Consider the following 20,428-nt stretch of genomic DNA (forward strand, 5'->3'; position numbering starts at 1 on the left):
AGGGCTCAGAAAATAGATGAGAGACTTCCTTCTGGGGTGTCAGGCCTTCAGAGGATGCCAGTCGCTGAAGTGGGACTTGTCCCTCCTGCAGGAGCCAGTTGTCCAGATAACAGAGGCTTTACCTGATGATGCTGATTTTTGATGTCAGGAATCCCAGACATCATGCAAAGCTGGTGATCATGCAGACATCATCGATAGCTGGGAGATGAAATTGACAATGGTCCCAGCATCAACCAGGGAGACTGCAGCTCTCAGCACAGGGCATCTGTCTGTCTTCTTTAAAGAAACCCAAGTAGATTTTTTGTTTGTTTGTTTGTTTGTTTGTTTCTATGTTGCCCAAATAAAAAGAACAGCAATAAACTGACATCTATAGGCAAATAGGGAGAAAATAAATGTGTCGGAGGGTGGTGGAGTACACCTCTAATCCCAGCACTTGGGAGGCAGATGCAGGTGGATCTCTGAGCTCAAGGCCAGCCTGGTTTACATAGCAGAGTTCCAGGACTGCTAGAGCTACACAGAGACACCCTGAGGAGAGAAGGAGGGTGGGGGAAGGAGGAGGGAAAGAGGAAGAGGAAGAGAGAGAGAGAGAAAGACAGAGACAGAGAGAGACACAGAGAGACACAGAGAGAGACAGAGACACAGAGACAAGAGACACAGTGAGACAGAGAGACAAAGAGAGACACAGAGAGAGACAGAGACACAGAGAGACACAGGACAGAGAGACACAGTGAGACAAAGAGACAAAGAGAGACACAGAGAGAGACAGAGACACAGAGAGACACAGAGACAGAGAGACACAGTGAGACAAAGAGACAAAGAGAGACACAGAGAGAGACAGAGAGAGACACAGAAAGAGAGAGAGAGACACAGAGAGAGATGCAGAGAGAGAGAGACAGAGAGAGAATGTATGGGGTAGGCTGTGTTCACTGTTCACCCCATGATATCACTTGGAGGGGCAGAAGTAGAAGGAGATAATTTTTTGAAAAGATCCTGGTTGCTAGGGCCTTGTTAACTGGGTTCCTGAAGCTAACAAAATGCCACTTACACACCCGCTTATTTTTTTTTTTTCCAGAACTAAGATCAGACCCAGGCCATGGTGGATACTCGGCGAGAACTTCCCCCCTCTCCAAGTGATATCCCTGGCCTCCGTTTATCATTTTAGAGTTGGGGGTCTCACTGTGTCACCCAGTCTGGCCTCAGACTCATGGTGACCTTCTCACCTCAGCCTCCTGAGAGCACGGGTGACATGTGCACCCTGCCCCACCTGGTTAGTGCTGGCTTAAAAATGTTCGAAGCATTTTCTCAAAAAAGGAAATTGAACAGATGGCAGTAATCACCCTTTGCTGCAAATGGAGATTGTCAGCCCTACCAGTTCTTTCTTGGTGGGTCCCCTCATGAAGGTTCTGTGATAGGACTGCAATATACATGGCCTTGTATAACCTTGACAATGACATCTATCTATGTATCTATCTATGTATCTGTCTATCTACCTATATACCTACCTACCCATCCATCCATCCATCCACCCACCCACCCACCCACCCACCCACCCACCCACCTACCTACCTACCTACCTACCTACCTACCTACCTACCTACCTACCTGAGACAGGTTCTCTCTACCTGTTGTGGAACTCCACTGTGTAGACCAGGCTGGCCTTGAACTCACTGAGCTCCTCCTGCCTCTGTCTCTTGAGTGCTGGGATTGAATCCGTGCACCACCACACCTGGAGACCACATTTGTTTTCTCTCTCTTTTCTTTTTCTCTGGTTCTCATTGATCCCTCACCATTTATTTTTTTTTTTTTTAATGAGACAGGGTTTTCTATACCCTGTCCCAGGCTGGCTTCAAACTTGCAGTGTAGTTGAGGATGACCTTGAACTCCCGATCCTCCTGCTTCAGCCTCAGTGTTGAGATTTCAGGGTTTTGGACCAAGTCTTTTTATATAATGTTGGGAACAGAAGGCAGGGCTCCATGGGTCCTGGGTGAGTACTCTGCCCGGTGAGCCCCATCTCAGCCTGGGGATTCTCGGCCATTTCCGAACCAAGAGAATTAACCCTAGATTTTACTCCAGTGAAAGAGAGATAGCAGGGACTTGGATTTGATGTGTGCGTGTGCATATATAATCCAACGGACATGCCCATGTTACCCTGGAGCTCACAGTCTGCAATGTCCCCCTCCCCCAGTCCCCTGAAGCCACCAAGGGTCACACCTTGAACAGCAGGAGGCTGGCAGATCTTGCTTGTGATCCAAAACCACTGTGAAGCCTTCATGAGAATTTAGGCCACACTCTTGTCCTTCCTTGGCCTCACTTCCATCCCTGGCCAGTGGGTGTATCAAATGTCCCCCCTCCCCCACGCTGGAAGATTCTCTGAGGTATTAAAAATTTGGGGTGCGTGTGAGATGGCTCAGAGGGTAAAGGCATTTGCCGTATTTGATCCTCACTTGGTGGTAAGAGGATTATCCCTCTGACCACCACATACGTGCCATAGCCCTTGGAGGATCCCTTCCTCCAATAAACAAATATAATCAAAACATTTAAAAACATGTAAGAAGGCTTGAGATGTGTGGATGAAGAGATGGCTCAGGCACTAAGAGCACATACTGCCTTCCTAGAGGGCCTGAGTTCGATTCCCAGCATCCACACATCATGGGCCTCAGAACTGCCTGTAACACCAGTTTCAGGGAGTTCTGGTGCTGTTGGCTTCTGTGGGCACCAGCACTCATGTGCACCAACACACACACACACACACACACACACACACACACACACACACACGTAATTAAAAGTAACAATAACTTAAATAACAAAAAAATTGAGAGGAATTTAAGCAACGAAATGTATAAAAGTCACACCACCTATGTCCCCCAGGAAGCCGCAGGCACGTGATGGGGTAAGGGTTGTCCCTCCAAGGTTCTCCGGATCCCACTATCGGGTGTTGGGGTGTGGGCAGATGGAGACAGACCTGGCTCTCAGCTTGAACTTTGAAGCAGGAGGGGCTGTCTAGGGTACGGCTGGAGCCGGAAGCCGAACTGGATGTGGGGGTTGGAGAAGCTTCTGTCCATCACCGTAACGGCCCATTTGCGGTGATTGGCCGCCCAGGTGTTAATAACGCTAATAGCATGGGAAGGGGTGCCCAGCCATTGAGCTGAGCAGGAGAAATATGCAGAGGAGCACCCGGGTTCACATAAATCAGCTGTGCGAGGCGCAGCGGCTGAGGCGGGACTTAAAATTCCAGTCAGGGACCCGGTGCTCTCCTCATCAGAACTGCAGAGGGAATTTATTCTGTTTATATGTTTTTTACTGCATGACAAGGCGGGAGAGCAGAGCCCTTCACAGCCATTCTGCATTTTAAATATTAGTTCTGAGGTTGGGGAGGGGGGCAGCTCTCGTGCTCTTAACGGCCGGCAGAACAGGGGACAGGGACTGCAGACATGCACACATGTTGGTGTTGGAGCCCAAATGGCTTAACTGATGTCCAGTGTTGGTTGGATTTTTTTTTTTTTGGTTCTTTTTTTTTTTTCGTGGCTGGGGACCGAACCCAGGGCCTTGCGCTTCCTAGGTAAGCGCTCTACCACTGAGCTAAATCCCCAGCCCCCCACTGAGCTAAATCCCCAGCCCCGGAATTTTTAACTGTCTAGAGTCTGCGTGTTTCTAAGGACACTGGGCGATGGGTGATGTTTTCTTTATCCAAAGCTGGGGACACAGCCAGAGCTCAATTCGCCTCCTTACCTAGATGTATTTTTAAAAATGGTTTTGCTTTGTTGTTTTGTTTTCCAAGACAGGGTTTCTCTGTGTAGCCCTGGTTGTCCTGGAACTCACTCTCCAGAAAATCACAGAGACCTGCCTGCCTCTGCCTCCCAAGTGCTGGCATCAAAGGTGTATGCCACCATCATCTGACTTTAAAAATTCTTTGGGTTCGGTCCCCAGCTCCGAAAAAAAGAACAAAAAAAAATTCTTATTAAAGATTAATTTCTCTCTCTCTCTCTCTCTCTCTCTCTCTCTCTCTCTCTCTCTCTCTCTCTCTCTCTCTGTCCCTGTGTATGCCAAGTGAGTGCAGTTGCCAACTGAGGTCAGAAGATCTCCTTCTGCTGGAGTATACAGTTGTGAGCTGCCATGTAGTTGCTGGGAATCGAACCCAGGTCCTCTGCAAGAGCAGCCAGTGCTTTTTTTTTTTTTTTTTTTTTGGTTCTTTTTTCCGGAGCTGGGGACTGAACCCAGGGCCTTGTGCTTCCTAGGCAAGCGCTCTACCACTGAGCTATATCCCCAGCCCCGCAGCCAGTGCTTTTAACCTCGGAGCCATCTCTCCAGGTTCTTTAATTCTCGGAAGCTCTTTACTTTTGAACTTAGGTGCTGGGGAGGAGGCAAGACATTATCAGAGACATCAGTGGAAGGATCAACAGAAGGAATAAGGAAGGGGGTGGGTGGCAGAGAGGGAGAGGATGAAATGGTGGGGTGAGAGCCGGGTGTCCTTGTGTCTTTTGATATTGGTGACTCTCATGTGCTTTGTCTCTTTGGTTAGCTGTGTTGAACCGTGGAGAGGACTTTCAACAAACTCCAGTCACATTTCTACCAGCAATGGCTCTGTCAAGAACCTCCCCTCCCCTCACAGTACCAGAGCCTGCATGGGCTAAGCAAGGGTTCTACTACTGAGCTACTTGTGTATGTTTTTGTTTGTTTGTTTTACTTTTGAAACAGAGTCTTGAACAGGCTGGGGCTGGCCTTGAACCTGCAATCCTCCAGCCTCAGCTTCCCAAGTAGCTGGAATTATGTGCAAGTTGGGATTATATGCATGCAACACCATGGCCAGCAAAGAGTCCCTGAATTTCCTCTGTCCACTTCCTAATCAGCATCCATCCACCATTCACTCATCTGTTCATCTATCTATCTCTTAATCTGCACATATCTACCATCCATCCAATCACCCACCCATTCATCCATCCACCCATTCATCCATCCACCCATCCACCCATCTACCCATCCACCCATCCATCCAACCATCTAACCATCCATCTATCCACCCACCCACTCAACCACCCATTCATCCATCCATCCATCCATCCATCCATCCATCCACCCATTCAACCACCCACCCATCCATCCACCTATCCATCTATCCATCCACCCATCCACCCATCCAACCATCCACCCATCCACCTATCCATCCATCCATCCATCCATCCATCCATCCATCCACCCATCCACCCATCTACCCATCCACCCATCCATCCAACCATCTAACCATCCATCTATCCACCCACCCATTCAACCATCCATCCATCCATCCATCCATCCATCCATCCATCCATCCACCCATTCAACCACCCACCCATCCATCCACCTATCCATCTATCCATCCATCCATCCACCCATCCACCCATCCACCCATCCACCCATCCAACCATCCACCCATCCACCTATCCATCTATCCATCCATCCATCCATCCATCCATCCATCCATCCATCCATCTATCCATCCATCCGCCCATCTGCCCATCTACCCATCCGCCCATCTATCCATCTATCCATCCCATCCATCCATCCATCCATCCATCCACCACCCATCAATTCATCCTCATTCACCCACCCTGCACTGTAGCCTCTAGACAGATGTTCTGGGTCCCTTTCTGGGCTCAGGGATAACAGACTCTCAGACCCTTGACTGAGCACATGGCTTTTTTGGTTGTGTGACTCACTGCACCTGCTAGATCTGGACCTCCTCCTGCAAAACGGGAGTGAAAATACTTGTCTAGGAGGGAACCGGAGCTCGAGGGAGACACTAACTGAAGAGTTAAGGCTGTTGGAGCAGGGTTGCGCTGTAGTCCAGCAAGTGTGGGGGAGTCCTCGGGACCTCTGGGGACCTTGATGAATGTGAGACTTTGTGGGCTTCACTCTGGTTATGGGTGCTGGGGACCAAGACATAGGCATTTTAGCGGGTGCGTTCCTCTGATTCTACTTCAAGAAAATAGTTGTGGTTTCTAGGAGACACATGACCTTCCCAATCTCCCCCTCTCCACACATCCTTTCACAGACTTTGCTCTACCAAGTGTTCCTGGCCCTCCCCTGGCACCTGCAGGACACTGTCTTGGGGCAGTTGAGGATGTACTTCCTCCCCCACTGTGGCCCTGGGCCTTGTAGGCATTTGGGATGCTAAAATGAGCTCATGAGAGTGGGTTTGGGGTGGGCCAAGTAAGGCTTTCTCAAGAACTTTTGCTTTAAGTTGTCTGGGGAGTGTGTGTGTGTGTGTGTGTGTGTGTGTGTGTGTGTGTGTGTATACTGTGGTGTTTACATGTAAGTGGGGGTGTTCATGTATGTGGGTGTGTACATGCATGTGGGTGTGTACATGCATGTGGGATTGTGCTTCTGTGGGTGGGTGAGAGTTAGAAATGAGGTCTGAACCCAGGAACCAATTCCCTGAAGCTTTCTCTTTCATCTCCAGCGCACTCCTCAGATGAAATGACCCCGAGTCCATTTCACAGAAGACCAAACTGAGGCTCAGAATGATGAGCAGTGACTGGCCTCTTTTTGTGGACCCAGAGCTCCCCATTGAGCAGACTTCTGAAGCCCCTTTGAGATTCTTGATGGGCCCCTGGATTAATCATCCTCTGAGTAAGGGTAAACTCCCTCTTCTGTTCCCCTGGGTGGAGGCTATGAACAGGGAAGGAAGGGAAGCAGCAGGATTAGACACTTTAGGTATGTGTGTGTAGCCACACACCCCTTGGTGTGTGTGTGCTCATAGGAAATGTGTCTCTGCGTTTTACCACATGCCCATCTTCAGAGCATGTTTGTCTCTGTGTGTATACTCAGCTGTGTGTTGAAGGGATTGGTGTGTGTACCCTGGAACCTCTGTCTGCACGATGCTTCTGTCGGTGCCTGTGTGTCCACAAGGGAAGAGGTGTGGCCCATACATGTCTGTGGTGTGTTTGCACATGTGTGTATACATCCCAGCGTGAGCTCTGCTGTGCCCATGAATGGAGCTCCCTGACACCCTGGGGCTCCAGTGTCCCACACAGACAGGTGGCTGGGGTACCTAAGAAGCAGGAGACTCCTCCTCTCCCCTCTGGAGTCCCGCCCCCCTCCTCTACGCTTCCTCTTTCCCCTTTCCCTACATCCTTCTTTCTTTCCTCTCCCTTCCCCATCACCCAGCTGCTTGACAGCTTCAGGAAAGCCAGGGTCCTCAGCTTTCAACTCCGTACTGAACAGGCCTCTCTACATACCTTACACACTGCCAGAAAGCCATCAGGGGAGATGTGGGGAGTTACCATCCCCTCTCCCCACACAGTGCTTCTAGTATCTACTGGCAGCCAGGGTGCTCCAGAGGAACAGAAAGGGAATCTGATGCTTGTGTGGGCTGAGTCCCACCTCTGTCACTTCGGCAGCTGTGTGACCTTGGGCAAGTCCCTCGACCTTTGTTAGCATCCTGAGGGGACAACAACCCCTTCCAGGACCCTTGCAGAGAAGTCACCGTGAGGGTGTTTATTCTGGTGCTGGTGAACTGGCAGGAACTAGGCAAGGCCTGATGGGTTTGTTAAAATCAAATCCACAAAACCTACACAAAAAACCGGGCTGCTCATCGGGTCAAGGAACTAGAGACTAAACGGGGCTCTGTCTAGACCTGTGGTTCTCAACCTTCCTAACACTGCGACCCTTTAACACAGTTCTTCATGTCGTGGTGAACCCCGCCCGCCCACTCTACAATTACCTCATCCATCGTTACTTCGTAACTGCAATTCTGCTACTGTTATGAACCACAATGTAAATATCAGATACACGACCCCCCCCCACACACACACATACAAAAGGATCTCCATCCACAGGTTGAGAACCCTTGGTCTAAATGTTGTCATGAACCTGAAAGAGAGTTGGGTTCCAAAAGAAAAAAGGAAGACCAGCAGAATCAAGTCGCCTGGACCCTTGGCGCCCTCAGAGTCTGAACCACCAACCAAAGAACACACAGGGGCTGGACCTAGGACTCCCCGTGCATACCTAGCCGATGTGCGGCTTGACTTTCATGTGGGTCCTAAACAGCTGTTACCTGTTACACCGGATGTGTTCTTCCAGCTGGGCTGCCTTGTCTGGCCTCAGTGGGAGAGGAATCGCCTAGCCTCGCAGAAACTTGAAGTGCGAGGGTGGGGGGCGGGGGGTAAGGATACCGAGGAAAAAGAGACTGGGGGGGTCCACCTTACCAAGGTGCCTAGCATTCTGGGTGATGGGTTTTTCTGCCTTTTGTTACAGCTCTCCATGGGAGCAGCTAGCTGTTATCTGATGAAGATCTAAGAATTTTGGCCACCATGTGGGAACCTTCCCCGTTCTTGTGCTCATTACAAGCAGTTCATTCTCCCCACCCCCAAACCCTCTTCACCGATGCTAAAGTGGGCCAGCTCCCCCTCCTGAGCATGAGTGACAAGGGACCCAAAGGCAGCCGCTGCCGCGCTCATTTTCACAGTTTCAGTCTTTCTGGTTCTATCAGGCCTGAGTAGGAGGGGAAGGAAAGAAGCAGTAACCCCAGCCCCCCCCCCCACTTCTCCAAGTCAGGAAACTGAGGCAGAGAAGAGAGAGGCTTTGTTTCTAGGTGTGGTCTCAGGCCTCATAAATCATATTCAGGGGCCTGACATGAAGCTCAGTGGGTAGAGTACTCACTCACCCAGCATACATGAAGCCCTGGGTTCCTTAGATCCTTAGCTCCACACACAGAAGTCAGAGTGGGGCACCCCCCGTAACTCTGTGCTAAGGAGGTGTTGCCTCAAGTTCAAGGCTAGCCTGGAGTTACATGGCAAGACTCCGTCCCCAAACAGAAAACAACAACATCGACATCATCAACAAAAGTCTAAAGATAGGACACACTTTATGAGGCTTGAAGAACCACAGGCTCACCCTCCAGAACCCGTCCACCCTAGCAGATGCCCTAAAGATGACTGTACCTACTGTGCACATGACTGGAACGTTTTCTGCTTTTGTCTGCAGCCGCCTGGAACCACATTCAATATAAATACAGATGAAATTAGAATCCTGGGGTTGGAGAGATGGCTCAGCGGTAAAGTGCACTGACCATTCTTCCAGAGGTCCTGAGTTCAATTCCCAGCAACCACATGGCGCCTCACAACTGTCCGTAACTCCAAGATTTGACTCCTTCAACACTCAGACGTGCATGCAGGCAAAAACGCCGATGCACATGAAATAAAAATAAATAATCTCTAAAAAGAAATCAGAATCCCACCCAGCCCCCCTTCCTCCTGAGACAAGGTCTCACTATGCAACCCAGACTGGCCTAGAACCTGCCATCCTCCTACCTCAGCTTCCCAAATGCTGGGTTTGCAGGTCTATGCCCAGCATGCCAGACGACAGTTCTTTCAACACAACTGAGGCAGACGGAAACAAGCCCCTGTTCATTCCTCAGACATCCTGTAGGCCTACTATGCACCCCATTGGCTTGTGATCTGAACAAAAGCAGGAGAGAAAATCGCTCGCCACAAATTCCCCAAAAGGGACCAGCAAGAGGGTTCAGCTGGTAGAGGGGATTGCTGCAAAGCCTCGCCTTCTGAATTCCCATCCCCGGGACCCACCTGGAGGAAGGAGAGAGCTGACTCCCAAATGTTCTCTGGTCTCTGCACACACACATTATGCGCGTGTGCGCACACACACAGTAAAAAAATGAAATAATAATAAAAAACACCCAATAAGAACGAAACCTTCCTAGTGCTGTGACTTTTTAATACGATTCCTCACGTTGCAGTGACCCCTGACCATAAAATTGTTTTTGGCACTACTTCATAACTGTAATTCTGTAATTGCAATGTAAGTATCTGTGTTTTCCGATGGTCTCCGGTATGTCCTGGGAAAGGGTTTTTTTTTTCTCCCAGGGGTCTCCTCGACCCATAGTGGTGGGAGAGGGGTCTTCATAACTGTCAAGTTGTGATGTTAGGGGCACCTACCCTGACCCTCAAGATACTGAATGGAAAAAAAAAAAAAGACCACACAGAACTGAGGGAGAAAAGATTTTTTTTATTAATCTTTCTTTTATAAAAAAAAGTTGATTTTTTTAAATTTTCATTTGCTTGTTTTTGTATTTTTTATGTGTTTTGTTTGTTTGTTTGTTTTTTTGGTAAACCTCCTTCTGGCTCCCCTCCCCAACTCTGCCCCACCCTCCTCTTACAAATATAAAAATGTCCAGCCCCGGATAACTAGAGTACAATAAATAAACAGTAGACACAAAAACATACTTTATTTGTTTCTTCTTTATACAAAATAAGGAAACTAGAAGCGTCCGACTTCCAAAAAAGTATAATACTGTTCGTCCTGATGGCTCAGCCTCCAGGCCCCGGGCAGGGAGAGTGATCCGTGGGCAGATGCCCAGTGACTTAGCGCCCGGCTCAGGGTCAGAGCAGAGTGGGAGGGTTCGAATCCTGCCAGGGCCCTCAGACTCAAAAGTATGAAGGAGCTGGGAGTTGGGATCTGAAGGCCTGTCCCTGACCGCGCAGCTTCCTAGACAAGCTGGCCTTGAGCCACCAGGGGGCGCCAACTCGCAGGTGGATTTGTCTTCCAGCAAAGCCACCGTTCACCAGCGGTCCTCCTCATTTTTCTTCTCTGGCTGAGGCTTTCCTCCTCTCTCTCTTTCTCTCTCTCTCTCCTCCCCTTTCAACCTCTCTTTCTTTCTTTTCTTCCTTCCTTCCTTCCTTTTTAAAAAGAGAAAGCGAGAAATAGGATTCCACAATGCCTCGGCTCGCAGGGAGGGGTAGTACCACGATCTCCGTTCCTTGTCTCATCCCCTCCCCCTCTTAATTCAAAGAGGTGATGGTTGGGTGGGGGTCCGGAGGGCTTCTAGGGTGTGCTTGGAATCTCGACCCTCCAGAATATTGACTTTGGTCCCGAGAAACTGTGCAGGCGCGTGCCGAAGCTCTGAGGGGTGGTGATGCGAGTTGCCTGGTGGGTGCAAACTCAAGAGAAGACTCTTGTGGCTTACCCAGGCGGCGTCCGGGGCTTGGTGGCAGGGGTCAACTCGGCCCCTCGGCCTTACCATACGGCCGCTTCGTTGAGCTCAGGATTGGGGTGCGACAGGGGTCCGCTGTAGCCGCTGGTGCCGCTCATGGGGAAGGGCGGGCTGGGCCCGCCGCTGAACACCTCTCCCGGCATGGGGTGCAGCGCTCCGGGCAAGCCTGGCTCCGGACTGGGCGTGTCCGGGTGCGAGATCATGTCGGTGAACCTAGGGTTGTCCGCGCCGTGAGGCCCAGCCAGCGGTGGTTCCAGCGCGCCAAGCGGCGTCGAGCCAGGTCCCGATGCTGCCAAGAAGCTTGAGTCGGCCGGAGACTGTGCCTGCGACGGCGGGCCGTGCGCGAAGAAATCGTAGTTGCCTCCCGGAGCGTAGTAGTCGCTTTGGTAGTCTGCCGGAGGGACAAGGGAGAAGAGATGGCGTGAGGACAGACTGCCAGGGCCGACAGGGACCTAGGGGACAACGCGAAGGGGACTCGAGAACTCGAAGGCCAGGGCGTCCAGATAGGGCTGTTGGTACAGATGTGCGGGAGAACATACGACTGACCCTAGGTTAGACCGAAACATAATGTGGCTCTGAGAAGAAGCCTGGCATCTTGAAGATGGAAGGGCCATGGGTAAGGCTGGGAAGTAACAGAGAAATACGGAAAGGCCGCGGTACTGGGAGAGACACAGAAGCCACCAGGAGTCTGAGCACTGAGGGGCACAGGCAGCGAGGGAGGGAGACTGAGGAATCGCTGGCTCCCAAAGACGCAGAAAGGAGAGGCGCAAAGTTAAAGGAAGTCTGAGAGAGAGATGGAGAGATGAGTCAGAGACAGATCCGCAGAGACACGGGGTTGGCGGGGAGGTAGTAGAGACTAGCCCCAGACGTGTCACCACCGTACTCCGAACAGCTAAGTCCACGCAGAGGCGAAGGCGAAAGTGGAAGAAGAGGGAGACAAACGAACAAACAAGCCGCGGTAAGGGTGCAAGGTGAAAGAAAGACTGTGTGGATAAGAAGACAGATGAGCCCAGAGGTTGAGACAGTAGACTGGGAGGACTAGGAAGGTTTTAGGCTGGGTGGCTGCAAGGCTCGGAAAGGAGCGCAGGGAACAAGCGGCTGGCGCAGCGCAAAACACTAAAGAGGTTCAGACCCGAGTTGCGGCCCCAGCAGGAGAAGCAGGGCCCGGCAGCCGCCAGAGCTCATGAAGAGGCGGGCAGGAGGCCTGGGCCCGGGGCGCGCAAAGAGCGCAGAGCCAGGAACAGCCTCGGTGTCTTCTCCGGCTCCTCTCCTAGTCTTGCCTAGAACTGAGAAAGCCAAGCTCAGTGACATCGAGGGGGCCCGAGGTCAGGACCAGTTGCGGGGTTTCTGTGGGGGTAAAGCCTCCTGAGTCCTGCTAGAACGCCCAGGTTATTATGAAGCATCTGGGAACAGAGACCTTTGGAAGAGTTGACCCAAATAAACGCACATTCATACCACAAACTCAGGGATGCAGGACTCACAGGTCGGGTGCTCAAACCATCACAAGAAATTGCTTCTGTGAGCACCCTCTGGCCTCCCTCTCGATCACAGCTTCCTGAACCTCCAGATCGGCCCCTCCAAGATTGGGGTGCAGGACCCCACCAAAAGGAGCGCCTAACAGCCTGTTGAAGGGACAACCCGCTTTGTAGAGCAGGGGGAAAACCGGCGACCCCAAGGCCAGGGTCTTGTCTGAAAACCCACACCCTTTGCTCAGTTCCGGGGTCCGAGTTCACAGGCCGGTTCTGGATGTCACCGTCAACCCGTCCCCCTCCCTTTTTTCTTTACGGAAAGCAATCTTGAGGCATCCAAATCGGGATTGGGAGGAGGGTTGTCTGGAGACTTTTCTGGAGGTAGTTTAGGTAACAGCAAAAACGGTGGCCAGTTACTTTTTGAAAAACCTCAAATTCCATTCTGCCCGAAAGTGAGGAAGGTTGAGAGAGACGAATTTGGAGGCCCTCAAAAGAACGGAAAGGAAGCGCGCTAAGCAGGGAAGGCCGCGGCCCTAGAGCCGTGCGCGCCGCCTCCGCCCATATGGCGGCCGGGCCGGAGGTAATTGGAACAAACGCTGTCTGAAAAGGGCACAAAAGCCGCAGCTGGGGCTTTGTCCGAGCTCCCACGGGGAGCCGCGGGCCCCGCCACCCGGCCCCTTTCTCGCCCGCCGACGGCCGCCGCCACCACCAGGATCTCCCAGTGCGGATTAGGCGGGGCTGCCGGGCTGGGGGTTGGGGTCCCGTGCCCCCATCCCATTTTCGGAGCAAAAGGGGGTTCTGGTGTTCTGTCCCCCAACCTATCCCGCAGGTCTGCCGAGAAGGTGGGGTCGGCAGGATCAGTGCAGGGTTGGCTAGTCTCCCTGAAACCTTGATTAACTACTGAGGTTGGGGCGGGGGTTTCCAGGCTGGTACCGCCCCCACTATCTCCGGGGCTTCGGGTTGAGATTTTTTGTGCAGAGGCGAAACTAGGTGGAAAGATTACACACCCTAGGGCACGCCCATCACCTCACAGTTCCGGCTCCCCAATCTGGGCCCCCACTACCACATTAAAATCACCGTTCCACGTTTTGCCAGCAATTTTCAGGAACCTCGGCCTGGTCTACAGATTAACTTTCCAGACTTCAGCATATGGAGGTCCGGCCTGGGGTCCTATTACTTTCGCTACCCGGCTTTGCCTGGCTTCACCGCCTCTCCACCCCAGCATTGTTACTGAATCCACCTTTTAAAGGGAATTGCTTTTTGCCTCCGACACTGGGTTTGGAGCCCCCAAGCAGGCCAGCGGCTCAGTGGCGTTGGCTAGACACTCCCAAAGTCTCCACAGAGTGGAAGGCTTGGGGGTCCAAAGAAATGCAACTCCCCACAGAGGCCGCAGAGTAGCCGGGGACTGAGGCAGGGAAGGGTAGCCGGGCAGTCCCCCTCCTTCCTCAGAGAGCTGGTCACACCAAGGAGCTGAGAGGAAGATGGGGTGCTGGGATGAGACACAAGTCCCAAGGAACAAGAGGAGACAGGGGCTGAGGAAGCAGGGTTTAGTCTATTAACAACTTCCTCAGTGCAAACCAGCCTGTCACTCTCCCCAGACTTAAAGATGAGTTCGGAGCATCAGCGCCCCCCCTTCGTTCCCCCAATCTAGACCAATCCATTTGGAACCCAGGGCGTCTGTCACAGAGCAGAATTGCTGCCTTTGAAGCAAGCTGCGAGCAGGCAGGCTCCCCTCTCCCCCGTGTCAAGCCGGTGGGGTTCCAGTCTTCTTCAGGCTCACCAATGCTACAGGCTAGGAATAGTGCAAGTTAGGCAATGAGGCGGTGGAGAGAGAGGGGTGCTTGGCGTTTGCCAGCCGTGCCCCCCCCTCCCATAGGACCTGAGAAATGTGCCTCTCCTGAAGGGAGTGGAAGGTACCTTGTGTACTTGTCTGTAATCCTACCTCAAGCTGACTCCGGTCTCATTGCGGGGGGGGGGGGGGGAGAGAGAGAGAGAGAGAGACCCCATGGGTGGGTCCTGTGTGGGTGTGCGTACCTGTGGGTTAGTAGCCTGTGCTAATTAGTCTGTCGAGGAATGGCTTTGTGTATATCCTGCGTGGGTGGGGAAAAATAAGGGCTGCCCTACCGTGGCCCCAAACTCCAGGAAGCCCAGAAGAGTTGTGCGCCCGGGCAAGTAGCAAAGCGTTCCTAGGTGCCCCTTACCTCCATAATAAGTATATGGGGTAGACCCCAACATCTCAGACTCGTCCAAGCGGCCGCCCAGGGGACGCATGCGCCGCGGACTCCGGAAGAAGGCGTGTCTCCGGGCGCCCAGAGCGCTCAGCTGTTTCATGCGGCGTTCTTTGGACCTTCGGTTCTGAAACCACACCTGGGGCGAAGGAAGGGACAGTGAGACTTCACTGCCATTCCTGACCTCCCTCTTCTCCTGCTGGGGCTAGCCCTGCTGGGTCCTAGCGCCTCGGGCACACTACAACTCCCCCCCAAGCGAGGGCTGGGCCGGATTAGCTCAGGAGGGGCGGAGAGGGGCTTCGCGAACCAGCCAAGGGTGAAGGATTTCGTGGACCCGTGGGGTGACTCATAAAGACCCCGGCTTCCTGGTCCTCGGTTTGCCCGAGGCCAGACGGCTTTATAAAGGCCTCCTGCCCTGCCAGAACCTCGCCCTCCGCTGAGGAGCCAAGCTCCAGCCGATTGTCGCTTTGCCAGCGCTTCGGCATGAGGACTTCTCCCTTTTCTATGCTTGAAGAGGAAGGGTCCCGAAGGCCAGAGAGGCTTAAGCCATTAGCTAGTTAGGGTGGGGCGAGGAGGTGAACGGAATTCAGAGATGTCTGGCGACCTTGTTCAAAATTCACGTCGTTAGGACAGGGGGACTGGATCAAATCTTTTGGCTAAAAATTCCCCGCCTCCAAAGGGTGCCCAGATGGCCCCCAACCTCGGGTGCGCGACTGTCTCTACGCAAGCCGAGACGTTTACAGGCTACGCTGCCCAACGGGAGGTACGCCTGCTGGTCTGGAGGGCTGGCCCGTCGGTCGTACCTGAATGACCCTCATGTTGAGGCCGGTCTCTTGTGCCAGCTGTTCGCGGATGTGGCGCGTGGGCTTGGGCGTGGCTGCGAAGGCTGCCTTGAGCGTCTCCAGCTGCTTGGCCTTGATGGTAGTGCGCGGGCCGCGCCGTTTGGTGCCGGAGTTCTGTTCCTCATTCTCGTTGTTAGCGGTCTCCTTGTCCGATGAGGTCGAGTTGTCGGTCTCTTTGGGGTCGTCCTGTAACGGATCTTGGAGGTCCGGAGACAAACTGCGGTCCGTACAGGATGACACTGCGGGGTGGATGGATTGGGGACAGGACAGCAGGGTCAGCGCGATCTGTCTCCAATTCAGAAACCGGTCCCTGAGGACCAGGCTTTCTGCCTTGGTCGCTGAGTTCCCTCCCAAATCAGGGAGCACCCCTCCCCAGGACTCAGCGCCCGCCCTCTCTCTTCAGCCCGGGTTTGGTTTGAAAGGACCTTCTCAAGTCCGCAGCTCCCTGGAAACGGGGCACACCCTCTGAAGGACCCTTTCTTCAGGAGTGTAAGCAAAGAAGGGTACACACTGTCCCCTCTCACCGCCCACGGCCCCGTTTCTCTTTCCACTAAATAGCTATGAGCCCACCGGTCCTTCTAGAATTTGCCGGGACATTAAATGACACTGACGAGCCGTTCTAAGTTGGGTTGGTGGGGGGCTCCAGAAGATGAGCCTGGCTCGGGTTTCCCCTGTAGAACCAGCTCCTGTCTCCCCATCCCTGAAGCCCCCTAGCAAATGAATCCCGGGCCTAAATTATACCAGATTAGCCCCAGTCCAGGGCAGGCGCGGGGTAGCGGTTGAGAGTGGCAGTTGGAACCGGATCGATCGAGGGAAGCAAGGGGAAGAAGCAGAGGCCTGCATACCTGAGTTGAGGCTTCCCTCTTTGAGACTAGAGGAGCTTAAGTAGTCGTCCTTGCACACAAACTTGTTCTCGTCGATCACGTAGAGTTCTTCTCCGGTGGACAGCTGCTTGTTGCACACCATGCAGGTGAAGCAGTTGAGGTGGAAGACTTTGCTCCGGGCCTTGCGTACCAGGTCGCTGGGAGAGATACCTTGCGCACAGCCGGCGCACTTTGTGCCAAAGCGCCTGTGGATACAAGGCTCCTGTCAGTGTGAGGTGGGGACATGGTGTCCAGGTCCTCTTCAGTGCTGACCTCTTCCAACCCCATCTGGCTTCCCAGGCACCCGTATTTCTGTATTGGTCCAATAGAAGCTCAGTTCTCATCTCTCGGGTCAGGGCTGGTTTGGGGTGAGGTGGCCCTGCGTTTAGTGTGTTGATTTGGGCTATATAGGGTTGTGATGGCTGAGAGTTCAACCCTGAGTGCAGACAGGGTTTAGGGGGTCCTAAGATGCCCTCCTTTCCCTCAGGTTCCTACCAAGTCTGCTTTAGTTGTTTCAGGAGCCTACAAAGGGTTTTAAGCCCCCGTGGAATAGGTTTTCAGTATTTTTAGCTTTGCCTCCTGGATTGGGGTGTGTGTGTCTCAGATGGGACCACTATGTCTGTCTACTTTCCTGCCTGCCTGCCTGCCTGCCTGTCTTTAGCAGCAATGTGGAGAGTCTGAGTAGAAAGGCCAGAACCTTCCTCTTGTTTTCTAGGGTTACCTGAGAGAACTGCTAGATCCCCTAGCTATCAGGAGCTGGGGACAGAAGACTCTCAGAAGAGTACATTCTGGAAACAGGAAGTCAGTTTCTACACACACACACACACACACACACACACACACACACACCCTCCTCCCCCATCTCTGGCTCTGGCAGGCAGCAGAACGGGAACAGAAGCAAAGCTGATCTTAGGTCCTGCCCAGCCAAGCCCTGGGATCATTCTAAAGCCCTCTTTCCCTTGCCTCTGAACAAATCCTCTTTCTTCCTTCGGCTCTGGAAGAAAGTACCCCCCCCCCATGAGCACACAATGGGTGGTGCAGAACCTAAAGGAAGGGGTACAGGTTATGTGGCAAGGAAGAAAAGGGCTCAGAGCCCTGGGGGACCCCTTCGGCCACTCACACCCATGTCTCTAAACAGAGTGAATTTGGGTGACATTGATGTAGTGAGAGCATTAGAAACCATAAGTCACTTTTGGCCTTATCCGGCAGCATAATTGGCTATATACACCTTATCAAAAATCATTAGGTACTTTGCAAGCATGCCACATTAGGGGCGCCAGGGCCTCTGGGGCCGGGGAGTTTACACGTGTAAAGGCGAGGCTGACATTTTCTCCTATTCAAATTCCCAAGTGCCCGGCCACTGGGGCAGGCGGCTGCCTTTCTCCTCTGCCGAGCTAATCACGCCCCCTCAGTGCCTGGAATTCAGACTCACAAAGCCAGTCTGGGTGCCGGGTGGAAGTAAGAAGAAAGCGCAGCTACCCCAAAACCCCACGCGTTTCTAGGCTACCCCTTAGCATTTCCCATTTTGGGAAACTGAGGCCCACAGAGACACTGGGTCCTGCCTGGCCTGCCTGAGGAGCCAATATGGACTTGGGAAGGGAGAACAGAGCAGATCTCAAAACAGATCTGCTGATTCTCAGCTTCCACTTCTTCAGTGCCTTTCCAACTAGGGAGAAAATTAATCAGGGGCGAGGGTGGGGGTGGCAAAGGGAAGGTTCTCGTCCTCCATCTCCAGAAGATCCCTTCTTAGCTAGGGTACTTTGGGAGTGGGAAGTTTCTGTTTGTCCTCAGATTACCCTCTGGGCTTAGGATCTCTGTTTGGAACAAGAAGCTCTCAGCTGCTCTGAACTCCTGGCACGCCTTTGGGATCTGGAAAGGAGAGTCTTGAAGCTTCTGTCCTGGGGACTCAGGTGTGGGGAAGGGGCCCAGAGCAAGTTGCTCAGCTTCTGGCCTTTGCCATCTGGCCGGTCTCTGCTGCTGCCCGGCAGACCCAAGGTGAGGGGGCCAAACAGCGTCCTCTTTCCTCCTATCAGCCTCAGCATCCCACAGACAAGAGGACAGGGCTTGAGGAGGGCAGAGGCCTATCTGCCCACCCACCTCCCAAGCTGGAGTGGGTCTCTTGGTCCCTTAATTCCCAAGGAGCCAGGGCGGAGCTCAGGCCAGCCAGTGGTAGGCAGCAGGGCGCGGCGGGGCCTCTTACCTGAAGAAGTCGTTTTTACAGTACAGCTTGCCCTCCCGGGAGAAACACTTCTCCGAGAGGTTGGTTTTGCACTCGCAGCATTGAACACATTTGATATGCCACGCGCGGTCCAGCACGTTCAGCAGAAAGCGGTCGAGGATGGGCCGCTCACAGCCGGCACAGTGCACCATCATAGCCGCGCGCCCCGGCGGCTCGGGCCGCCTCGTCCTCCTTGGGGCCCCTGGGCCCTTAGGGCCTCTCGGTCCCCGCTGCTGTGGCTCTCAGCCCCCCTGGTCTGTGGTCTTCGGTAGGGTCGAGTCCGATACAGATCAACCAAGACTTCTCGGGGTCAAGTCCTCCGACGCTCTCCGGCCTGGCACTGCACTGCCCAGAGTGGCGTGGAGGGCGGCGGCGGTCACAGCCTCATGTCACGGGTCGCGTCTGGGCGCTCGCTCCAGCTTCGAGCAGGTGTCCTCGGCGGCTGCTGGCTTCGGCACTGGCGAGCGGCTTTCCCGGTTGGCGGAGGCGCCGGCACTTTCCCCCACTTTCAAGCGGTCCCGATCCTCATCTTTGTCTGGCCGCCGCCTAATTCGCGCATCCTTATTCAGATTTGGTGACGTGGTGCGGCACGTAGGGGGCCGGGCGGCCAATGGGCGCGCCGTGGCCATAGCAACCTCTTAAATTTATAGCATATCTAAATTGGCTACAGCGTTGCGGTCAGGACAGAGCAAAAAAAACAAGACATCAGTATTGCCGAGTATTTGCTAGTACCTGGTTCCCAAGCTAAGTAAGTATTTACCTTCTAGTTTGGGCCTGGAGGGGTGGGGGCGCGATCTGAAAACCAGGGCTCTTTTTCTCTCTCTCCACAAATATTTTTGGGGGCAGGGTTCCAAGGCCTAGTCAGGGAGGGACCTCCCACCAGGTTTGCTACCCTCGCAACCTGTAGAAGTTGCCTAGGCGGGGAGTGCGCCGTGGTCCCCTTGCTTCCGAACCCGCCCAGCTACCTCTTGCTTTAGACCGCGGCTCGCTCGGGCTCTGAGCATAGGTGCTGGGAGACCCCGCATTTTTTCCCGCTGTGGTTTCTTTTGTCACTCACGGGGCTAGGGCCCAGCAGGGCTTTTCTCACCAAGAGACTGAAGGCGGGAAGCTAGGGTAGTTATGTGTCTCCGCTCTCCATCCCCAGCCAGGTTGACTCAGGGATGTCACTTGGCCTGTTCTGGGAATCCCGAACGTCATTTCTAATTGACCAGCTCCCCCAGTACTGGGGGAGGTGTGGAGAAAGGGGTGGTCTACCTCGGAGGGGTGTTCCTGGCAGGTAGAAAAGAGGCGGCTCACTACGTCTGTCCCTGCCACATGGTCCGTATTCCAGGTCAGGCTGGCAGGAACCGTGGTGAGTGGGTCACTCTGCAAAGCGAGGGAAGCTGGCCAAGGCCGGGCGCCATAGCACTCCAGGACCCGGAGATGCTCTAAGTTCTGGCCCCCTCCTAGAGCCAAAGGCAGCTTTGCGGGTGTGTGGGTGCCAGCATGTGCGGAGGGGTCCGTGGGCCTGGAGGGAAGAAAAGGGTTCAGGCCTTGTTTCTGCAAGGCCAGCCAGGCCACCACCACTTGCTCCGTGAGAGTGTTTCTGGTTATTTGCTTACTGCTGGGAAGAGCGCTGATGGTGTGGGGCTGGGGCCATAGAGTTGTGCCAAGGCTTGGCTATGAATGTTTGTTTGGGCGTTTTTACTGAGTTTGTTAGTAAATATCCACGGCTTGAAAACTATCATTTCATTTTATTTATAGTGTGTTCGCGATCCAACCCTGGGACGTGGAGGGATTTTTTTGTTTTTTGTTTTCCTTTTCCTTTTTCTTTTGGCGTGT

At 53.3% G+C, this 20,428-nt stretch overlaps 1 protein-coding gene across 1 annotated transcript; it reads right to left on the reverse strand.

Annotated features, from left to right (window-relative positions):
- Window positions 1-10,666: 10,666 nt before the first annotated feature.
- Lhx5 (LIM homeobox 5) lies at window positions 10,667-19,099 on the reverse strand. The gene is given in 5 exon segments (NM_139036.2): window positions 10,667-11,378; window positions 14,658-14,823; window positions 15,488-15,765; window positions 16,372-16,595; window positions 18,590-19,099. Coding segments are annotated over 5 exon segments (1,209 nt in total). The 5' UTR covers window positions 18,763-19,099; the 3' UTR covers window positions 10,667-11,010.
- Window positions 19,100-20,428: the final 1,329 nt, after the last annotated feature.

This window comes from Rattus norvegicus, chromosome 12 (genome assembly GCF_021556685.1).
Source record: "Rattus norvegicus strain SHRSP/BbbUtx chromosome 12, alternate assembly SHRSP_T2T, whole genome shotgun sequence".
In the NCBI taxonomy this organism is placed as follows: Eukaryota; Metazoa; Chordata; class Mammalia; order Rodentia; family Muridae; genus Rattus; species Rattus norvegicus.